A 22,739-nucleotide genomic window follows, 5' to 3' on the forward strand; every position below is an offset into this window, starting at 1 on the left:
AGCCACTGATAGATTTATCTTCTATTAATCTATCTCATTCCCCTTTAAAGCTGTTTATTCCTGTGGCCATTGCTACATTCTCAGGCAGCGACTGGTTCGACTGGCAGTGAGCTTCCATGCAAAACACGTGTGCCATAATTAAGCCACAGGCTCCCCCTCCAAAGCCATTTATACAATGCCATCATGGATATACCGAACACAACAGGAAGGAGGGCTGATTGACAGTCCCCTCCCATCAGTGCCCAAAATATTGCAAACGCTGCAACAATTCCTTGATCAAAATCGGAATAAAGTAAGCAACGTGAAGATGTTACTTCTGCAGATCTCTAAACTTTATTGATTCGCATCATCTCTGCACACAGAATTTGATCTATCTGGGTGCAACACATAAGACTTTCACTGGCACCAATTATGCCTCAATGGAGTTGGAGGCAGCGAATGCTCTTGAGGTTGAATTCTGTTTTCGCCCCAGGTTACAGAAGCTGAGGCCAGGTTTCCCATGCTCCACTAACATGGCCCATGCCTTCCAAAGCATTTATTATAAAGAAGCATTTCACTTCAAAAACCTGCTCTTTTCCCAGCAGGACGACATAAATGCCAGCCTTTCAGAGACCGTGCAGCCATTCTCAGAAATGTTTGCCCACTAAGGAAACGCCTTTTCTTACCTTTCTGTTTTTTCAAAGGTCAAGTTAAGAAATCATTTTTTAAAAAAAAAAAATACACATTGCTTTCCGATCTGCAGCAGACGGTTGGTTGGGTTTCAGTCCCAACTGTGCTTTTAATTCTTTGGAGACAGACAGGGATGATATTCAGGGCTAGTTCCTGCAAGGGCTCCTGCACTCCTAAGAACCAGTTCAGACAGCAGCCTCTGAACCAGCAACCGTGGGATTAGAAAACTCCATGTCAGTTGTAGCAGTGCCTGTCAGAAGCGATCACTACAGGCAGCTACAGAGAACACCCCTTCCAGCTCTCTCCGTGATACCACTCACTCACCCTCTAGCAGAGTGTGGCTTCTTCAAACAGTGACTTTTTCATCCCCTTTGCTATCAGAAGTCTGACACCATGCAGCGGAGATGCATAAAAAGTGTACTATCAAGCAGATTACCCAAAAGGCAGCAAATGTATGCTTTTATGATTCTGTACAACTCGTGGAGTTCCACATTTTGCTTTGTATACAGCTCCTGAGCAGACAACAATATAAGCCCTCCCACCATCCAAGGGTGTGTCAAGGCAGGGAAACTACCTCAGATCAAGCAGCTTGCTGGACAACTGACCTAAAGTGAATGCTTAAAAAATAAAAGTAGTTTGTGCAAGAGGAAAGACTGCTGTACAGTTTTCCATGTCTGACACACACCAATTTGGTGGGGAAAACTTCATGGGAAGGTGGTTGCAGAATCTTCAAATAAGCTACTGGCAGCTGCTTGAGCGACCAATGCCCTTGAGCCACCAGTGTCATAGAGCTCCACTCCAAGATCCAAATGCAGCTTTGACTGCTGCTTGACTGAAAACAGAACTATCAGGAAGCAGAGAAGAAACTTGACACATTGGGTACCCCATTAATAAGAGGAAGCCAGAATGCTTCGGAATCAGGAAGTCTGAGCTCCATGTGATAAACAACTCTGTTGAAGGGCACCCTTGAAAAAGATGCAACAGGCCCCATCCCCTTGCTGTCTGTGCTGGTCAGAATGGCAATAGGAGACTGCCAGCCGACAGGGAGGCTTGGGAATAAAGCAAACACCACACAGCAGATTCCAGAGATAAAAAGTGTCTTGGAAGCAACTTCACTGCCACCATCAGGTCATAAGAAAGTACAGCACTTTCAGAAAACAAGTACTGTGCACCCCCATGTAGCTCCGTTATACAATTCATTACACTTCTGGGTATGCTCACATATAAAGCCAAAGCCTGGCAATGGCATGAGACATTTTGCAGCAAGTCCTTTCTCCACCAAGACCACCCCACCGATCAAGGAAATGAGCTGTTGTGACCACAATGTGGTGCTGTGCAATGAGCACCGCCGCTTGTGAAGCTCTGTTTACACAGTCCCCCTCCCTCACCCAGAGTCTAGTCCTTCCTTGGATCCACGATCCCCCCTGCCAAGGAAACATCAAAACACCCCTGGCTTTGGGGCTCTGAAAACCAAGTTCTTCAAGTAGTTTTGGAGTAACCAGGTGTGACTCCTTTAACTACACTTAAAAAAAAAAATCAACTGTACTTTCAGGATCTTGGAAAACTAACACCCCTTTCCCTGTAACCCTACAGGGCTAATGTTTCACATGCCGGATAGCAACAGGCACTGTGGAAGGGTCCGTTTCCTCTTCTTTCAATGCCTTGCAGCTTTGCAGACTGCAGCTATGTCTCCTCGAGGCCTATGTCTCCTCGAGGCTGGTATTGCTTGATCCGAAGATTAGAAGATACCATGTATACTCTTTACAGGATGTCGAATGCAAAGATTAAAAACTCTGGCATACATTCTCCTTGAATAGGCTTTGGATACAAGGGCAAAAAAACCCAAAACAAAACAAAACCCCCCCAAAACTGAAGCTTCAGCCCAAACTCCAGGACACTTCTTGGGCTCACGAGAGACAAGGACAGCTGGAATAACGTGGGCAGCAAACAGACTGCCTAGGGTGGGTGGAGAATGAACATCTTCTGACAAAATCCAGGAAGAGCAACTGCAAGTCCCCGTAAGAGCTGATTGTCTTTAACACATCACAGAAGAACCATCACTGCGGAGCGTCATGCAGCTGACCGTCGGCGGATCACGAATGCCCCTCGCTGTAGCTGCCCAAGATAGATCCTCATTTTTGTGCTGTCGCTGGTTTTCCTCACCCAAATCTAAAAAAAATAATAAAAATTTCTAACTCTTTCAGTTTTTTCTCCCCAAAGTAAGACTATTGTACATTTCATTTCAAACAGTGGGTTATATTAATGGGAGGAAGTGACTGGATACAACCCATGGAAAACGTATATGAGAATGACACTCAGTTTATACACTGTGTGGTAAAGTGCCACCAAGCTGCAGCCGATTTATGGCAATGCTGTAGGGAAGAGACAAACAGAGGTGATTTGCCATTGCCTGCCTCTGCACAGAGACCCTGGACTTCCCTGGTGGTTTCCCATCCAAGTACTAACCAAGGCTAACCCTGCTTAGCTTCCTAGATCTGATGCGATCAGGCTTGCACCTCACATTAGATAATTCAGTTGGTAAAAACATATTATTCAGTTTTTCCATTTGAACCAGAAATATTTCACTAAAACTTTTTATTTTCCAGTGGCCAGTTCCTGACTTTAAAGAGGCAGATGTAATGAAGCAGCAACACAGACTCTCCCAAAGAGATTTTTCCTTTTTTTTCCAGCTGAAATAAAAAACAGATCCTTCCTCACTTAATCTGCTTCTGGAAACATTGTTTCAGCTGGCAGATTCCAGAAGAATCCTACCTTAAAGCGCCTTGTTGCAATGGGATGAAGATGGGACTTAACTTCAATTTTGCGGTCACCTTAACCACATTAAGATTCTTATTGTTAGCGTTAATAACCTTAAATCAAATTAGCGATTTCACTGTTATGTTACATAATGTATCTCTTGGTATAATATAGCATGCTTGTTTAAATAATCACCCACTGAATGTAATACCTCTGTGATTGGTCTCATTAACAGAAAAAGAAACACTTGGAAAAAAGCCAACTCAGCATATGACATAGTAATTCAAATATATTTGTCTTTTATTCTTACTTGTTTGAATATTTTTAAGCAACTCATCCTTTTCTTGCTATTTCTGGTATTTCTGGTTGGGTTTTCTATCTGCTCTTTTACAGTCATTAATCTTTGCTGGTCATCTCCCCAAACATCTCAGCCTCTTAACACATTAAGATACACTTATTTTTAAAAAATTTCTTTAGAAATATGATGGGACTGTACCACTTCAGACTGCAGGCAGATGGTCACAATCTGCTGTGAAAAGCTCCCTACAAATAGAGAACCAGCACAGAAAACAAAGAGGGGGAGTGGAACCTTTCCTCCTTTTAAAGCTAGTTTTGTATGGATTTTTTTAAATGAAAAGGAACATTCAAAGTCAAAATCAAACATTAGCAGCGGGAAGAGGTGAAGCCCATTCTGTCCCCCATTGGGTCTCTGCCATCTGGCTGCCACTTTATTCTCCTTCACATGTGAACCAGGCCAAATATGAATGGAGTCACGTATGCTATAATTTGAAATGGAGGTCCAGAACAGGGGGCCTCATGCTATTTTTTCTGCTGGACCCCCCCACCCCCCAGCTGCTTTTAAAATCTCCTTTAAAGGAAGTATACTAGCTTTCCTTTCAGATCCCACGCTGGTCTTCCACTTGAAGCTGCAATAAACCACAGAACTGTACATAACGTGTAGTTTCAACCCAAAACAAGGAAAGGATGATGGCGTTAGAGAGGGATGGTTTCAGAAGCGGCCAGAGAAGGGATGTAAAAGTGTGGATGGGCTGGGATAAGAGACAGCACAGGCACCTCATGCTATGTACGGTCTGGTTTAGTCATACAATAATTACTTTAGAGCAGGGTAGATTCTGAGCTTCCCTCGCAACATGAACAGCAAATGGAGCCCACACAGTGAAACATTTTCAAACCAAAAGAACAAAGGAAGAACAGGTAGGAATTTGAAATGCCACAAAGATACACAACATTCATCTTCTATTTGTTTTACTACCTTTCTCTTTGTTTCTTCTGAAGGAACAGTCTGCTCCTTATGTTGGAATCTGCAAGGGCCTCCACTTGTGTCGTGAAAGAGTTAACTACTATTTGTAAACATAACTTGATTAGCATAGAGCCAATCAGACATCATACCAAAGCAGGAATATAGTACTCTAAGGCCGATTCCCCACTAGCCTTGCTGTGGACTCGTGTTCCTTTTTCTAGCGATGCTTCTGTCCAATTCTGCACATGCCACCTCAGAGCTGCAACTTGCCTTGCGCCTCTTTCCCAAGTTCTCTCCATAGCTTCAAAATCTGGTTTTCAGAGAATCCTACAGCCATGGAGAGAACTTGGAAAAGACTGTATGAAAGAGAAACTCATGGGATGGTCACTTACAGGATGATACCTGGGTCCTCAAGACTGTGTACTGCTTTTATTCTGCTGTGCATTTTTAGTGCTCTGCTATTTTTTCCCAGCATTTATTCAATCCAACATGCCTGCCCAACAGCACAATATTTCTCCACCTAGTGCACAAGGTGTGTAGTGCTGTATGATAGAACTAACTAATCGTTAAAATCCCATGAACTAATGACCAGACCCATTTAGTGAAAACCTCAGCTCTGGATTTAGAGTACGACTCATCAGTCTCCGAAGTTCTGCCCCATCAGCCCCCTGTTGATTGTGGCCATGCAGCTGGCTAGGCAGAAGCCAGCCAAGGTCCCCATGTCTGGCTCAGGACCTGCATCAACCCCCAAAGCTGGAAGGTCAAAAATTTGGCTATAAATAACAGGGAGGTGTTTTCAGGAAAACTGTTAACAGGCCATAGGCAACCCAAAATCTGGACAACTTCCTGCAAGACTATTACCAGGGCTCTTTTTGTAGAAAAAGTCCAGCAGAAACTCATTTGCATATTAGGCCACACCTCCTGATGCCAAGCCAGCCAGAACTGTGTTCCTGTGCATTTCTGCTCAAAAAAAGGTCTTGACTATTATTAAAACCAAAGAACATTACATACCTCATTGGCTCCCACAGAGCTGATCACACAGCTGATTTTGGTATTCTCTTTCGATTCCAGATAAATAGCCTGGCTCTTGTGATACCTGCAAAGAAAGGGTTCACACTTCTTTAAAAATGCATAAAACGCACTACTTGCAAAGATTAGCTGATCCGTCTTTCAGGAATAGTCCCTTTCTTCTCTCATCCCTCTGCCCTATGACTGATGAATTTTCAATATACTGCACCTATACCATTTCACTGTGACTTTGACATCCTTGCCTACAGCAGCCTTGTTTGCAGGCTGCAGCTTGTATTGAACAAGGGAGGCTTTGCTCTGTCGTATCAACTCGTGTTAACACTTTAGATTCTGTAGCGGCTTTTTACTACCCTCAAGGTATAATGCAAAATATAACAGCTTATGCCCTGCATTGTGTGGATACAACAGTGGCTCTTTGCCAACCAGGGCTTGCATAGTAAAAGCCAGCCTGACAGTGTGGCTCTTTCACCTTCCCTTGGCAATTCGTAGGAGTTTGGGGGGCAGTTTTAATTTTTCTTTAACAATTAAGTACGGGGCTAGAGAAATTGACTCCTTGTTGGAACAGAGACCAGAATTTATCGTTATTAAAGTATCTGTAGTACACCTTTCCTCTTGACCCAAGGTGGCTCACAGGTAATAATTAAAGCACTACAAATTAAAATAATTATCAAATATTATTATTATTAAATTTATAGACCGCCCTTCCCTGAAGGGCTCAGGAGTGCACAACAAGTTAATATCAATACATACCAATCAAGTTGATAATCAAGTTAGGAACAATTAATACTATAGCCCCAAATCTTAATGGCTGTTTCCAAAGAATACAAAAACTCTATGAGAAAAACACTAGTATAAATGTTATTTTTAAAAGCTAGGACATTCACTTTTAAATCAACCAATTCTTTCACACTAAATTGAGCAATTCTTTCCATTAGCCAGTGTCTTACCTAATCTAATGCAGTAAGTGGGTAACAGATTGTAAAAGAATTGAAGATAAGGGGGGAGGGGAGAAAATAAAACTTTAAGGCTGAGAACACTGCTCTATCTCTCTATGGGTGACACACAATTCACTTTCAGTAGCATAAAGTATATCAAAACAATGCAGCAAATGCAAAACACTGCTTAATCTTTTTGTGACTTTCACTGCAAGTATGTCCATATCTTCTGTATGGGCACAGAAGTGATTGCAAGTAATGCTGGTGAACCAATTCCTGTCATCGTGTGCTAGAACTTTGTGATGACTGAACACTGTTGCCTGATGCATTCTGATTTCTGGATTTGTTAGTTTGCAGCCTGTTCCCCAAAGCAGACAGTCACATAACAAATAAAACCCCCACATATCACTGTCTCCCCAAAAAACGCCTGCTATTCAAATGCCATCCAATGCCCCAGCGATTCTTGCAGCATGTTCTGAAGGCCTCCAATGAGGCTGCATCCTTTGCCTCTTCAGGGAGCCTATTTCACAGAGTGGAGATCACACTGAAAAAGGTTCTGGTCAATGCCAGGCAGTCCACCCTAAGTCGGGGAACAATGAGTAGCTGGCAGCCTGAAGACTGCCCTTAGGGCAAAGGGACATATGAGAGGAGACAATCTTTTATGCCTGAGGTTTCTAGGCCATGAAAGGCTTTAAAGGTCATAACCAGCACCTTGAACTGGATGCAGAAACAAACCAGCAGCCAAAGTTGCTGTTTCAACATGCTATGCTCCCACTGACTTAACCCCTGACCATAACCATTATGACCAGCTGCAGTTTCTAGGTTGTCTTCAAGGGCAGCCCAACAAAAAAGGGCATTACAGTAATCCAACCAGAAGTCCACCAAAGGCCTAAAAAATGAAATATACAGCTCGGTGTCATCTGCCTACATAAACCCCAAAGCTCTAGATGATCTCATTCAGTAGGACAGACAGAGAGCGGGAACAAGACTTTGTGAAACTGCACAAAACAAATTCTACCCAGTTGATGTGCTCCTCTGATGGAAACTGTGTCCAATCAGACAGAAAAGACAGAACTAACTGAAGGCCTGCCTCCCATAATACCATGTTCCCATGATGGATAAAAAATGAAGCAGTCACCTGTTGATAGAGCTGACAGTATCTTCATACCTGTCCTGTTCAAAATTAAACAAAGATCCTCCAGCAATGCAACTAAAGTCATCTTGGTTCTGAAACCAGGTTGAAGTGGGCAGAAGGCAAATGTGTCATCCAGGAATCCCTGGACCTGCTCTGCCACCACACGTTCCATCCCCTTAGGAAAAAGGCAAAAAGTCCACCCCATTCTTAGCCCATTAAAGTTTTTAAAGCAAAAGTCTAACCACTGCCTCCTTCAAAGGTCTAGGGAGAGCCACTCTGCCAACAAGGCAATATTTTCACTCATGGCTCTAATACAGGGGAACCTTTTTTTGCCAAGGGCCAGTTGGATATTTATAACATCATTCACGGGCCATACAAAATCATCAACTTAAAAAACAGTGCTCTGCTGAGGCAGAACAATTCAGGGCAGCAAAATTAATGTAAATAATTGTTTTTCTATTTGAAGTCATGTGGGACGAGCCTAATTTGGCACACACACACGCACCCCAACCTGCCGCCCTAGGCAAATGCCTAGGTCCAGGGGGGGTTTTGTAGAAAAATCCTGGCAGGAACTCATTAGCATATTAGACCACATCCCCTAATATCAGCATATTAGGTCACACACTCATTAGCATATTAGGCCATACCATCTGCGATAAGCAAGTGCAAATTGAACTGGTGGTAGCTCCCACCAGCCGGGTCCTGCAGAAGCTGCTGCACAGCGTGGCTGGGCCCCACGATCCTCACCGGCCAGCTGGGCCCCAGAGAGGCCGCCACATGACTTGGCTCAGCCCAGCAATCCCCGCGGGCCAGACCAAGTGATCTTGAGGGCCACAAACGGCCCTCGGGACAGATGTTCCCCACCCCTGCTCTAATACTTTCCCCAAGTATGGTTTAAAAAGCAGGATCCAAAGTAGAAGTGGTGGCTCTCACACGCCCAAGGATTCTTGAGAATAGAGGATTATAATGAGAAAGTCATTAGTGGTAGACATGATGCAGGAGGGCAGGAGGAAAATAGGGAGAAAAAGTATATTTAGAAAGGAGTATGCTGCCCTGACCTGGATAGTCCAGGCAAGCCTGATCTTGTCAAATCATGGAAGCTACGCAGAGCTGGGATGCAGAAGCTGGTAATAGCAAGCCACCTCTCTGAAAGTCCAAGTCCAGTTCTAGGGGTTGCTAGAAGTAAACCATGATTTCCAGGCAACCTCCCCCCCCATGAGCTAGAAAGAAGTATGCCAAAAAAAGCAAAGCCTGGACAAGGCCAGAGGCATAAGCTTGGCTCTTAGCTAGAAACTCATAGTCTGGGGCCCTGAACAACCAGCCCAGCAAGTGAGAACCAGTTTTGTTACACAGCTTGGTTAAGCTGTATTGTTTACTTTGGACTGTTTTGGAAACTTCTGTAAGCTCCTTTGACAGAAAAGTGGCAATAAATATCTTAACAGAACTAAAACAAATTACATGCTTATCTGTTTCCTGCTACTGGTGTGATACGCTCCTGTTCCCAAGATCTCAGCCAATAGTCTAAGGAAACGAATATTACCCCAGAGTTTCACTGTATCTTGCCCAGGATACTGTGATCACCTCAACCCTGGCTGAGTCTCAAGCAGATATACTTTGTACCAATAGGAGACTATTGTTGAAATTTTTTTATTAGTTTTCCAGAAAAAGAGGGGGGGAAGGGTAGGGGAAAATAGAAAGTTCAAAATACACGTATCAATATTATAATAATCAATTCTGCATGAAAAATGCTTTCTTAAAATACAACATTACATGCTATTGTCTTTTTAAACTATTTCGACCTCATCTACACATATTTTAACGATTGTAAGACTTCAATTGAGATATCTAATTTGACTTCAATTACCAATATAACTGTTATTGTGATACACATTACAGGAGATAGAAGTTCACACCAAAGAATCTTAAGAGTCTTGGAGATCTAACCATGCATATAACTTCACCCAATATTTTCTTGCTTTTTCTTTAGATTTCCCAGCCAACAACTGGGATAAATAGTCCATCTCAGCCGTTTCCAGTATCTTTCCCATCAAGTCCAATCTCATGGGAATTTCTTGGAGTTTCCATCTCTGTGCCAGAAGAATTCTAGCCGCTGTAACATGTGCCAGCAAATGTCTCATCTCTCTCAAATATTCCATAGGATATATGTTCAATAAAAATAGTTCTGTTTTGAATTGAATCTGTGTCTTCAGAATTTTCTGTAATAGTTCATGAACCATCTTCCAATAGTCTTTCACCACCTCACAGATCCACCACATATGATAAAAAGACCAAACATGTTTAGTACATTTCCAGCATTTGTTAGACATGTTAGAATACATTTTACAAAGTTTCTGTGGGGTTACATCCAATCTATAAAACATCTTGTATAAATTTTCTTTAAAGGCTACTGACTTGGTTAATTTAATATTAAATTTCCATAACCTCTCCCATTCTTCTAACATGATATTGTGACCCACATTTTTAGCCCATTGTACGATACAATATTTTACAATCTCATCTTGCATCTTCATCTGTAATAAGTACGAACATAATTTAGAAACAAATTTTTCTTGAGAGGCCAAAAAGATTCTATCAAATGAACATTGTTCCTTATTGAAATCTGTTGTCTTATCTTTAGCATATCTGGATTTTACTTGTGTTCTCAACCACCAACTCATTTTAATGTCCATATCTTCTAATTCTTCCTTGGTTTTCAGTTGGTTATCATCTTTCAACAATTCTTCATATCTGTGATTTTGATTAGGTTTCATAAGGTTTGGAGGTGTAAGTGCTTCCAATGGTGACATCCATCTTGGAATTTTCTGATAAATTCTCGGTTTTAACCATGACCATGTGTGACATAAAGATTTCTGAAACCAGTGATTCTTGAAATAAGAATGCCCTTCTAAGCTTTGGTACCATAAATATGCACGCCAACCCAAATTGAGGTCATGGCCGTCTAGCATTAACTGCCTCCTGTCATTCAGTAGGACCCAGTCTCTCACCCAAGACAGCACTACAGCTCTGTAGTACAATTGTCAATCCAGAAGCCCCAAACCTGCTCTCAATTTAGAATCTTGTAATGTCTTTAGCTTAATTCTTGCTTTTTTCTTCCGCCCAATAAAGTCAGAGACCATCTTGTTCAGTTCCTGAAAAAACACCTTGGTTAAAAGCACTGGTATAGTTTGAAATAGAAATAACAGTCTTGGCAAAATATTCATTTTAACTGATGCTATTCTTCCCATCATAGATAAATTCAGATCTTGTCACTTTCCCAAGTCTTTTTTAATTTCTTTGAGCAGTTTATCGTAATTGTCCATCTTTAAACTACTGCATTTGTTTGTAATATATACACCCAATTATTTAACTCTTTCCTCATAAGAAAATCCTGATGTTTGTTGAAGACATTGAATTTGTTCTGTTGTCATATTCTTTGTCAAGAATTTTGTTTTGTGATAATTTATCTTTAATCCTGCCCAGTGGGCCAAACTGGTTAATCTTATTTATCAATCAATTGAATCTGTTGGCTGCTCTAATATAAAAACCAGGTCGTCCACAAAGGCTCTCAATTTATATTGCTCACCCTTGATGACAGCCACCTTAATACTTGCATCTTCCCTTATTTGATTATTCAATATCTCTAAAGACAAGATAAAAAGAAGCGGCAACAATGGGCAGCCTTATCTTGTGCCCTTCTGAATAGCAACTGCTTCTGTTAGTTCACCATTCACCACCAACTTTGCTTTTTGCAAGGAGTGTATTGATTGTATTGTTCTCAAAAATTCTCACCACATTGCATACCCTTCAATTGTTGCAACATAAACTGCCAACGCACATTGTCAAAGGCCCTCTCTGCATCTAAGCAAATTAATGCCAATTGTTTCTCTGGATGGCTCTCATAATATTCCAATATATTACATACTGTTCTAACATTATCTTTCAAATATCTTCTAGGAAGAAATCCTGTCTGATTTTGATATTGTAGTCTGAAGAACCTTCTTAAAGCATTGTGCCAGTATTGAGACAAAAATTTTGTAATCCACGTTTAACAGAGAAATTGGCCAAAAGTTCTTTATGTCTTTCAAGTCTGCACCCTCTTTTGGAATTAGGGATATTGTAGCTTCTTGCCACGAAGCTGGTATTTGCACTTCCTCATGAATCCTTTCGATGAGACGTTTGAATGGTAACAGCAAACATTCTTCGTAGGCTTTGCAGAACTCTGCAGGTAAGCCATCTGATCCTGGCAGTTTACCATTCTTTTAAGAACACAAGAGAAGCCATGTTGGATCAGGCCAATGGCCCATCCAGTCCAACACTCTGTGTCACACAGTGGCCAAAATTTTTTATATCTATCTATCTATCCATCCATCCATCCATCCATCCATCCATCTACACACACACACACAGTGGCTAATAGCCACTGATGGACCTCTGCTTCATATTTTTATCTAACCCCCTCTTGAAGCTGGCTATGCTTGTAGCTGCTACCACCACCTGTGGCAGTGAATTCCACATGTTAATCACCCTTTGGGTGAAGTACCTCCTTTTATCCGTTCTAACCCGATTGCTCAGCAATTTCATCGAATGCTCATGAGTTCTTGTATTGTGAGAAAGGGAGAAAAGTACTTCTTTCTCTACTCTCTCCATCCCATGCATAATCTCGTAAACCTCTATCATGTCACCCCGCAGTCGACATTTCTCCAAGCTAAAGCGCCCCAAGGATTTTAACCTTTCTTCATAGGGAAAGTGTTCCAAACTTTTAATCATTCTAGTTGCCCTTTTCTGCACTTTTTCCAATGCTATAATATCCTTTTTGAGGTGCGGTGGCCAGAATTGCACACAGCATTCCAAATGAGACTGCACCATCGATTTATACAGGGGCATTATGATACTGGCTGATTTGTTTTCAATTCCCTTCCTAATAATTCCCAGCATGGCATCGGCCTTTTTTATTGCAATCGCACACTGTCTTGACATTTTCAGTGAGTTATCTACCACGACCCCAAGATCTCTCTCTTGGTCAGTCTCTGCCAGTTCACACCCCATCAACTTGTATTTGTAGCTGGGATTTTTGGCGCCAATGTGCATTACTTTGCATTTGGCCACATGGAACCTCATCTGCCACGTTGACACCTAACTCACCCAGCCTCAACAGATCCCTTTGGAGTGCCCCACAATCCTCTCTGGTTCTCACCACCCTGAACAATTTAGTGTCATCCACAAACTTGGTCACTTCACTGCTTACTCTCAACTCCAAATCATTTATGAACAAGTTAAAGAGTATGGGACCAGTACTGAGCCCTGCGGCATTCCACTGCTTACCGTCCTCCACTGCGAAGACTGCCCATTTATACTCACTCTCTACTTCGTATTAATTAGCCAGTTTTTGATCCATTTTGAAATGCCACTGCATCTCCCACTTCCCTTATCGTTTTTGGCTCATTTAGAATTTTCCGTTGCTCCTCTGTTCTGTTTAATGTATTCTTCTAAATCTTCCTTGGAAACTTGTTTATCTTCATATAATCTTTTGTAAAATTGTTCCACAATTTGGCGTATCTCCTATCTTTGAGTTTTCTCTTTATTATTTTCATCTTTCAAAACCGGTATTATTCTTTCTGCAGTCTCCTTCCTCAATCTGTAAGCCAACCATCTTCCTGGTTTGTTTGAGTGTTCGAAGAAATTCTGCCTAGCAAATCTTGATTTTTTCTCCATTTCCTCTTCAAGTAGTAGGTTGAGTTGATGCTGTATTTTTTTAACTTTATTTTGAAACTCTTGTTTTGTAGGTTGTGTTTTTAAATTCTTTTCAGCTTCCCCTGCTTGCGACACTAGCTGTTGGAAGTTTTCAGTTCTTTCTTTCTCTTGGGCACTAAATCTAATTGCAAGTCCCCTATAATATGCTTTGGCTGTATCCCAGACCTCTTGCATCTTGACATCTTGAGTTATATTCTGTTTGAAAAAGGATTCCATTTCTGCTTTAATTTCTTGAAGAAAATCTTTATCTTTTAGAATTAAAGTATTTAGCCTCCAGGTTCTTCTCATTTGAGTACCCTTGAGTTTTATCATTACAGGATTATGATCTGATACAACTCTTGGCTGGATTTCTGTCTCGACTAGGTCTTTCACTATATCTGGACAACCAGCACATATCAATTCTTGACCCGTTTGGTGACTGGCAGAACAGTATGTAAAGTCTCTTGAATTTGGATATCTTGTCCTCCATGCATCAGCCAACTCCAATTCATCTGCAAGCTTCCAGAAGCTTATTGGTAATTGAAAGCCTTTAGCTTTAATATGCTTATGTATTTTTTATCCAATTGTCTGTCACAGACTGCCTTAAAGTCTCCTACTAGACAGTATCCTGCATAGCCAGATTTACTAACCTAAGGTGTAGGTCTTTAAAAAATCTTTCTTGATGTTCATTTGGGGCATAGATATTTGCCAACAAAATTTTTTGCTATCAACCATTATTTCCACTACTAAGAATCTTCCATCTTCCAAAGCGTACTGTAACTGTGGGTTAAATTTGTCCTTGATATACATTGCCAGGTCCCCCAGCAGGAAACTATCTATACCTTTCATGCAGTACTTAACATCTCCAAAGACTGTAATACGGTGCCACAAGCTACACAGGGCTCAATTCTCTTAAGAAACGTCCTCTCCTATAGTTAAGTGTTGCCAGGATTCTGAATAATATATATACAACAGAAGAAATGGAATTCTTAATGAAATCATAGAATCACAGAGTTGCAAGGGATCTCCAGAGTCATCTAGTCCAATCCCTTGCACAATGCAGGAACTTCACAAATACCTACCCCCCCCCCACACACACATACATCCCCAGTGGCCCCTGCTCTATGCCCAGAATGGCTTGTAATATGCACTGCACAGGAAGCAGTGGAGAGGACAGGAGAGAAATGAATGTGCATAGCAAAACCAAAAACAATCCAAACCACTGAAACACAAACAGGATCTTAGTAACAACAAACAAGGTGCCACAAGACTACTTTATCTATCCTGAACCTACTTAAATCTATTTCACTGGAGGACCCTTAATTACAGCACTACAAGGAAAGGTTCCCTTCTCCAGACGTAACTGGATTTTATGACTATCATCTCTTCCATAGCTAAAACATTGTGCAGTTAAAACACTACTCTTTTGTGTTCATTGCACTATATTCTGATTTTAAATGTATGTTTTAAATTGTTATTTTATTATGTTGTTATCTGCCCTGAGCCCATTCTTGGGAAAGGGTGGAATATAAATTGACTAAAATAAATAAATAAATTGGGACAAATCAGCTGAAAAAGCAGACCTTGTCAACCAAACTCTGTATACAACTTGAACGTCAACCAACAAATCTCCATTTTGCAAGAAGGCAATCAGCAAAATGCTGTTAAAGAGTCAAAGAGAGCCCACTCCTAACCTTAACCACTGAGAACATCAGGAGGAAGAGGAGAGGGGGGAATAAGTACTCAAATCTTCAGCTCTTGTGTTTTGTTCTTTTTAATGCTTGGTATTAAAATCTCCAAACTATATATTTAAAAAATTGTCCTCCCACAGTTAAGTTACTTTAAAATATTAACTACTTTGCAAAGGCATTATTACTATCAATCAAAACCAAAACCTCTCATAGCAATGATTGCGGTGAGGGGGGGGAGAAATCAAAACGTTTATTGTGGAGAACAATGTTATATAGTTTGGAGCACAGAAATGAAATACCCAATGATACCATTGAAAGCAAGCAAAGATTAATACTGAAGCAAAAATGGCACATGTCACACCTGCTGCCTGGAGATCCAGTGCAATGGAAAGCTGAATTTAAATACAATTCCCTGCTCGGAGCTCACTGAAATGACCTCTGGTTGGCCGTTCTTAAGGATCACCTTCTCCTATATGAACCTACTCATCCACTCTGTTCACCTTCGGAAGGCCTTGTTTTGGGTGTCCCAACCGTCTGAGTATGCGACACTTCTCAGATGTGACACTGAATTCTTTCCTCAGGGAGCTTTGTCTGTCTCCATCACTGTCTTCTGCCAGCAGACAAAGACTTGCTTTGTTTAATGTACACCCAAGTAAATTCTTACTGGCCCTTCTCCCTAGCTGTACTGTGTTTTTATGTTTATAACTTTTTACTGCATTGTTAAAATATTTTACATATACATTTTAAATACTGTTTTATTATTTTACATGTTTGATGTTTGTCACCTTTGGGACCTAGTTATGTGGATAGGTGGCATAGAAACGTTTAAAATAAATATCACTTTACCAGTTTGTTTCCAAGTGCAATTCAATGTACTATGTTTTCACCTCAAAGGCCATAAACAGTCTGGAGTTGTACAGTACCTCTCATGTGTGACTTTCCCAGTTTAAGGTTTGTTAGTCAGACCATACACCAAAGTATTTGGATGCCAGAATGGCGCCTATAAGAAGCAAACCTGTTCAGTGGTAGCCCCAGAACTCTGGAATGCTCTTACATGGGGTGTTTTGGTGCTGCTTTTCTGCTTTGCCTTTGATAGCAAATTTCTGTGGATCCTGAGAGTATTGTTAGTTGGTGATTCCATTTTGGATTTTAACTAGTTTCAGCTGTTTTATATACATGTTTTTAGCAATAACATTTGAGAACTATAAAAGCCCTGTAAATAAACCAATAGATTTGAGACAACCATGTACTTTGGAAAAAGGACAGGATGAAAAAAGGATTCATTAATCAATGCTTTTGCTCAACTAAGTAGTACTTCCTTGAGTACTCTCCTTAGAGACAGTGCCATAGTAAGTTTTCTAAGATGAAACAATGAACTTGCACAGAGTGCATTTAAAATGGGCAGGAAGGACACTCCTGCTCTGAATACCTCAACCATCTCAGGTTTTTGAGATGTCTGCTAGAAAAATGTGTTTCATTCACTCTCCAAAGGGGACATTTTGAACAAATCCATCTGTCAGGACTGAGCAACTACATTAGATGGGCTCCATGGTTTCAGCAAGCTGAGTGAGAACAAACTTTGGATGCTGACCAATAAATTCAGTTCTAAGTCCTGGTAAAAATATAAGCCTACAAGTTGCAGCCTCTCACTGCAGCTAATCAAACAGCACTGACTTTTAGGTACCAGGCAGTGTTCCCTCTAAGCTGAGTTAGCATGAGCTAGCTCACAGATTTTTAGTCTCCAGCTCATACATTTTTGTCTTAGCTTGTCTTAGGATGACCCCAGAATACACTAATTTATGCAGTAGCTCACAACTTTAATGCCAGTAGCTCACAATGTTATGACCAGTAGCTCACAAAGTAGAATTTTTGCTCACAAGACTCTGCAGCTTAGAGGGAACATTGAAACCAGGTGAAAATTTTTGGAAATGCATAAGATTATTTGTCCATTGCCCTGTTCTGGAGATTCCAATGTTATCTGTTTGATTTTGTGAGACTGGAGTTACATTGCTGATTTCTATTATTATTGCTAACAGCCAACTTGAAAGTGAAACAATCTCCTTTACCTTCCTCTCCCACAACAGACACCCTGTGAAGTAGGTGGGGCTGAGAGGGCTCTCACGGAAGCTACCCTTTCAAGGACAGCTCTACAAGAGGTATGGCTGACCCAAGGCAGTTGCAAGTGGAGGTGTGGGGAATCAACCAAAGTTCTCCCAGATAAGAATCCATGCACTTAACCACTACACCAAACTGGTTGTATCCTATCACTCTGTTCAGTTACAGAACCTCTTCTTCATAGCAAAACTCACACTTAGCTAAGCATTAAAAATTCATTATTATAATTCCAGACCTCAGCCGTTACAACAAAAAACAGATCTCAAATTTATTTAATCTTCTATGAGGCAAACATTTAAAAGATTGCACCTTTTAGTCAATACTCTCAAGAGCAAAAAGACATCAATTCTCGATTAGGGAGTATCAGGAGATTTATAGGTAGCATTTAGGTTGATGTGACAGCAGAGTAGAGTGGAATTCTCAAGGAAGGAGTCATCACCAACAGCATATCTCAACATAGAACAATTCCTCTGACAGGTCTGCTCATTAAGAGATTTTGGACAATTTGCCAATAATGTTCCATATATGCTATACTTTGGAGAAGCATCTTAATTCTTGCATGTAGATTTTCATCTCTAAAGTGGGATTAGAGTTTGGCATTATTGGAAACAAAAGTCCTTCAATCGCCTTTAGCAGACAGCAACTTCTTATCATATTCTGCCACCTTGTGCCACAAAGAGAGAAAAACACCAGGAGTTCAGATGATTTAACTATGGCAGCAATTTGGCTGTAGCTCCTGGGTATCTGTCACCTCTCTGAAAGTCTAATGCTACATTTGGCTGCAGAGAATTTATTAATTATTAAAATATTTATATCCTGCCTTTCTTTGCAATTCAAGAATGCAGAGTAGTACCGTGCATCAGCACAGAATGAACTCCAGGCTCCTGGCTTTGGTCTTTCTGGCTTATGGCAAAGCAGCAATATTATGATTGAGGGGAGGCTCTTCCACAATGCACAGTGCTGAAGTGCTGTCCAAGGTTAGGGGCAGTGTTCCTTCTAAGCTGAGTTAGTGTGAGCCAGGTCACAGTTTTTTAGCTTCCATCTCACACATTTTTGTCTTAGTTCAGAAAAGATGGCCCCAGAGCAAGCTAATTTATGCAGTAGGCAAATTACTTGCTCACATCTTTAATGACAGTAGCTCACAAAGTAGAATTTTTGCTCATAAGACCCCACAGCTTAGAAGGGGTCTCCATGTGCACCTTGTAGCCTAAGGTCTGCAGAACCTACAGCTGCTTTCTGAAGCCAGCAGGGTGAAGTTATCCACAGCTGCTGTCTCTGGTTGCATGCAGCAAGAGCAAAAGTTTGCACTAAAAGCCGCAAGAGAGGAGTTGGGGAAACTCCAGCAACTGCATAAGGAGAAAGGAAGAACACCAACTTTCCAGGCAAGAGACAACAGACAGGGCCTTCAGCTTACAATATTTCCATGCCAGAAAGACTCTCTAGCTTCAAATTGCTCCCAACATGAAAGGGCACAAAGACAGCCTTGCTGGATTAGACCAAAGAACTGTCTCATTTGGTATTCTTTTCCTATTCAGGTGAATACTCTGCTTCTGAAGAAATGAGATCTGACTCACAAAAGCTTATGCTGAAATAAATTTGGTTAGTCTTCAAGGTGCCATTTGATTGTTTTATTTTGCTGCAAGAGACTAACATGGCTAGTCTTCTGCATGTATTACCACAGACACCTAGAGACGGCATGAAAGCAAAAACCTATCCTTGTTTGTCCTCAGGCTACTGAAAATGAGGTTTACTGCCCTCTGAACACAGAGGTTCATCTGGTTATTATGAATAATGCTGTCCTCCATGCATCTGTCTAACCCTTTTAAAGCCATCTAAGCAAGTTTTTCAGAACCTTGTACACCTTCCCATGGCTTGTATTTCTAAATTAGAAAACAAGCCACCCCAGATGGCCATTTTGGTTGTCAGAACCTTCTCCAACTCCATGATAGCCTTTCTGAGGTGATCTGAACAGATTCAGTTACAGCAAGATACAAAACTTTGTATAGACTAGCAGAGAAACATGTCCTTTTTTTCGCACAGATGAGTCTGAAACAAGCCAAATCTTCCAAGCCAAGACTCACCATCTTTTATCATAGTAAAGTTTGCCATCTTCTATCCTTGCTTCAAATCGCTGTGCTGGGGATTCAGCAGGTGTAGCTGGCAGGTGCTCTGGTGATGAAGGAGATGCTGGAACAGAAGACTGAGCTTTATATGCTGTATAACATCCAAACAGCACCGTTAGTGAGTGCAACACTAAACACCATGACTTCAAGACAAGGGTTATGTTATGTTAAGACATACAAGCACTGGTAAATAAAGCACACTAGTTAGGAGGGTAATCAAACTTAGGTAGATCTGATTCATACCAAGTTGGGAAGAGAGAGAGCAGAAAACAGTTCTCTACCTTAAAATCTCAGACAGCAAGCCCAACTAGCCTAGAACTACTTTGCCCAAGACCCTGGAGAAAGTCAGTCATGTTCAGAGGTCTCATATATACTAGAGACAGAACCCAGAATCTTCAGCAGGCACTCTAACATTGAGCTACAGCCCCTCCCTGCACTTGACTTTCTATCTTTCTCTGAGGGCCTGAAAATTGTTTTATAATTGGAAAGAAGACGACCGCAGACTTATACCCCACCCTTCTCTCTGAATCAGAGTCTCAGAGCAGCTTACAGTCTCCTTTATCTTCTTCCCCCACAACAGACACCCTGTGAGGTAGATGGGGCTGAGAGCTCTCCCAGAAGCTGCCCTTCCAAGGACAGCTCTGTGAGAGCTATGGCTGACCAAAGGCCATTCCAGCAGCTGCAAGTGGGGGACTGGGGAATCAAACCCGGTTCTCCCAGATCAGAGTCCATACATTTAACCACTACACCAAACCCGCCTTCCACCAAGTGTACAAGGATTCTGTACAGCCTTGATTAGAACTCTCTTTTGTGTGCCCCCTCCCACACAGCTGAGGCGTGTGGCAACTGAGGACAGGGCCTTTTACACCCCACTTTTCTCTACTCTGAGTCCTAAAGCAACTTCCAATCACCTTCCATTCCTTTCCCTCCAACAGGCACCTTTTGAGTTGAGAGAGTATTGAGAGAATAGTGACTGGCCCAAGATCACCCAGAAGGCTCCCTGTGAGGACAAGGAATCAAACCAGATTCTCCAGATTAAAGTCCATCACTCTTAACCACTATACCACACTGACTGTCAGATCTGGAAAAACCTCCTCTCAGAGATTCATCAGTGCTAGCACCACATGCAGTCAAAGATATTTTTGTTTTGACTGATCTTGGCTTTACTCATGTTCTATTTTTAAGATATAGCATTCTATTACTGAATCTGACATTTTTCTCCCAACCTATTTGTTATTTTTAATGATTTTATTAAGTAATTTATTGTTCTAAACTGTGCTTTGCTGAGCTATTCAATACTTTAAAACAAAATAAACCTTGAGAGTTCTAGAGCTACTTCGAACAGTGGTTGTTTCTCAGAGTCATTACCAGACTTGGAACTTCAGTTGCCTGTTCTGCTTTGCATTCCATTCACTTCCATGGACTAAGACTTCCAGCAAAGAGCAAACTACAGTAGTCCAAGTCAAGCTATCTATAAACACCATGCGCATCTATGGCACTACATGAAATGATACATAATAGTTAAGTCACATAGAAAGAAAAATTACTATAGCAAAGATGCCTACAGCTGCTTACCTGGTCTTTTAGGTGATTTAAGCTACAAGAAAAAACAAAGAATTTAGTGATTTATGAGATAACTACAACAAATCATTTACAGAGAAATCACTAACCAAATGTAGCAATTCAATTTGGGCTGTCAGTACTTAATACAAGACAGGAAATCTTCAAATAAAGCTTTAATCAGGGACTCAAACTTCTAAGAATGAAGCAGCACTCCTGACAGGTTCCAGAAAAGTGATATTTTGCAATTTGAGCATGCAGGCATGTGCATGCACATACATTTTGTCCTCTGTGCCAAATATGATTTGAAAATTTGGAAGATGCCTCCTCACACAATTTGTATCCAAAACTAGTTAACTGCAGTTATTTTGGGATTAAAGCAACAGGGTTTTCCTTGTTAAACAACTATGACAACTGTCTCCACCTTCCATGACACAGATGGGGCCATTTAAAGCCCTAGAGTGCTACCGCAAGAGGAAATGTTTTCACATATGTGTAAATTTGACAAAAACTATTACTGTCTAATAAGGAGCAGCAGCTCACATAGTAATAAAGAGAAGTGATCAAGTGGAACTGTTGCCTTGCTTCACAATTCTCAAAAGGGGCACTTGCATGTTTTGCAATATGTAGATTTTATATGCTGAACTACAGCGAGAATTGAAAGTAACATGCAACTAGTTTCACAGCTGAAGAATCTTTGGGTTTATGGCTCTCACTAGTAGCTTCGTTTCCATATAACTTGCCAAACTGCTTTTGAAATACCTCTGCTTCAAAAGTCACAGTATGGGAGTCAGCGAGTCAAAAGAGGGCAAAAAGCTATTTAGCCCAAATCCATTTTTCAGCCTCAGCATCCTTTTGCATTCTGAAAGTATTTTTTATTACCTACAGGAAAAATGCTGATAAATCTATATGGATTTTTAGTAGTATGTGTTGTACCACTTTGATGTCCCCCGTCAATATTATGACCAGAAAACATACCTCTATGTACCTAAAAAAATTGTTTGTACTTTGCAAGTATAGACAATTATTAATAACTAGGAATAAGGCCCACTGAGAGAATACAATGGGCTACAGAAAGAGGCTCTGGGCAAGTGCCCCAGCCTTGGGCACTCAGTCAATTTGCTGTGGTGTCATGGAATGACAATGATCATTCAGACACTGAAGCTCAGCATTCCTTTTGCCTACAGTGCATTGTCACTTTTTCCTGTCATATTCAGCCTTGTGGCATTTAGCATCAGCATGTGCTTGTGGTATGATCTGATTTTTTTTTGTTTTTCATTTCTGGCCTGGCATGGTCTTGTTATGGCATACCATAGAGTATGCACCTCAAGGCAGATATTTGTTGTAGGGGAAGTGATCTCACTTCAGCTTTCCATCTCCTCCCCCCTCCTTGCAGCCTCTACCTAGGAAAACTACAGTCTTTCTCCACAGTGGAGACCAAAGCAGGAGGGAAATGACCTCAGCAGGGTATAATGACAGAGTCCACCCTACAAAGCAGCCATTTTTTCCAGGGGAAGTGGTCTCTGCTGTCTGGAGAGCAGTTGTAATTTTGAGTGATCTCCAGCCCTCACCTGGAGATTGGCAACAGTGGTTCCCCAGGAGGAAATAGCTGGTTTGAAGGGTAGAGTCTATGGCATTGCATCTGTCCCCCCCAGCCTCTACCTAGGAAAAGTATAGACTCCACAGTGGGGACCAAAGCAGCTGACATCATTCTCCTTTCCTCTTTTCAATCTG

At 41.2% G+C, this 22,739-nt stretch overlaps 1 protein-coding gene across 1 annotated transcript in view; it reads right to left on the reverse strand.

Annotated features, from left to right (window-relative positions):
* Positions 1–1,749: 1,749 nt before the first annotated feature.
* SUDS3 (SDS3 homolog, SIN3A corepressor complex component) overlaps positions 1,750–22,739 on the reverse strand; it is a 34,991-nt gene continuing 14,001 nt past the window's right edge. The window contains exons 9-12 of the mRNA XM_060250266.1: positions 21,021–21,042; positions 19,404–19,509; positions 5,699–5,783; positions 1,750–2,838 (exon numbers count right to left, since the gene is read on the reverse strand). Of these exons, the coding sequence (XP_060106249.1) occupies positions 2,740–2,838; positions 5,699–5,783; positions 19,404–19,509; positions 21,021–21,042 (312 nt within the window). The 3' untranslated portion in view covers positions 1,750–2,739. The remainder of the gene's footprint in view (positions 2,839–5,698; positions 5,784–19,403; positions 19,510–21,020; positions 21,043–22,739) is intronic.

The sequence above is a fragment of the Heteronotia binoei genome, chromosome 11, assembly GCF_032191835.1.
Source record: "Heteronotia binoei isolate CCM8104 ecotype False Entrance Well chromosome 11, APGP_CSIRO_Hbin_v1, whole genome shotgun sequence".
In the NCBI taxonomy this organism is placed as follows: Eukaryota; Metazoa; Chordata; class Lepidosauria; order Squamata; family Gekkonidae; genus Heteronotia; species Heteronotia binoei.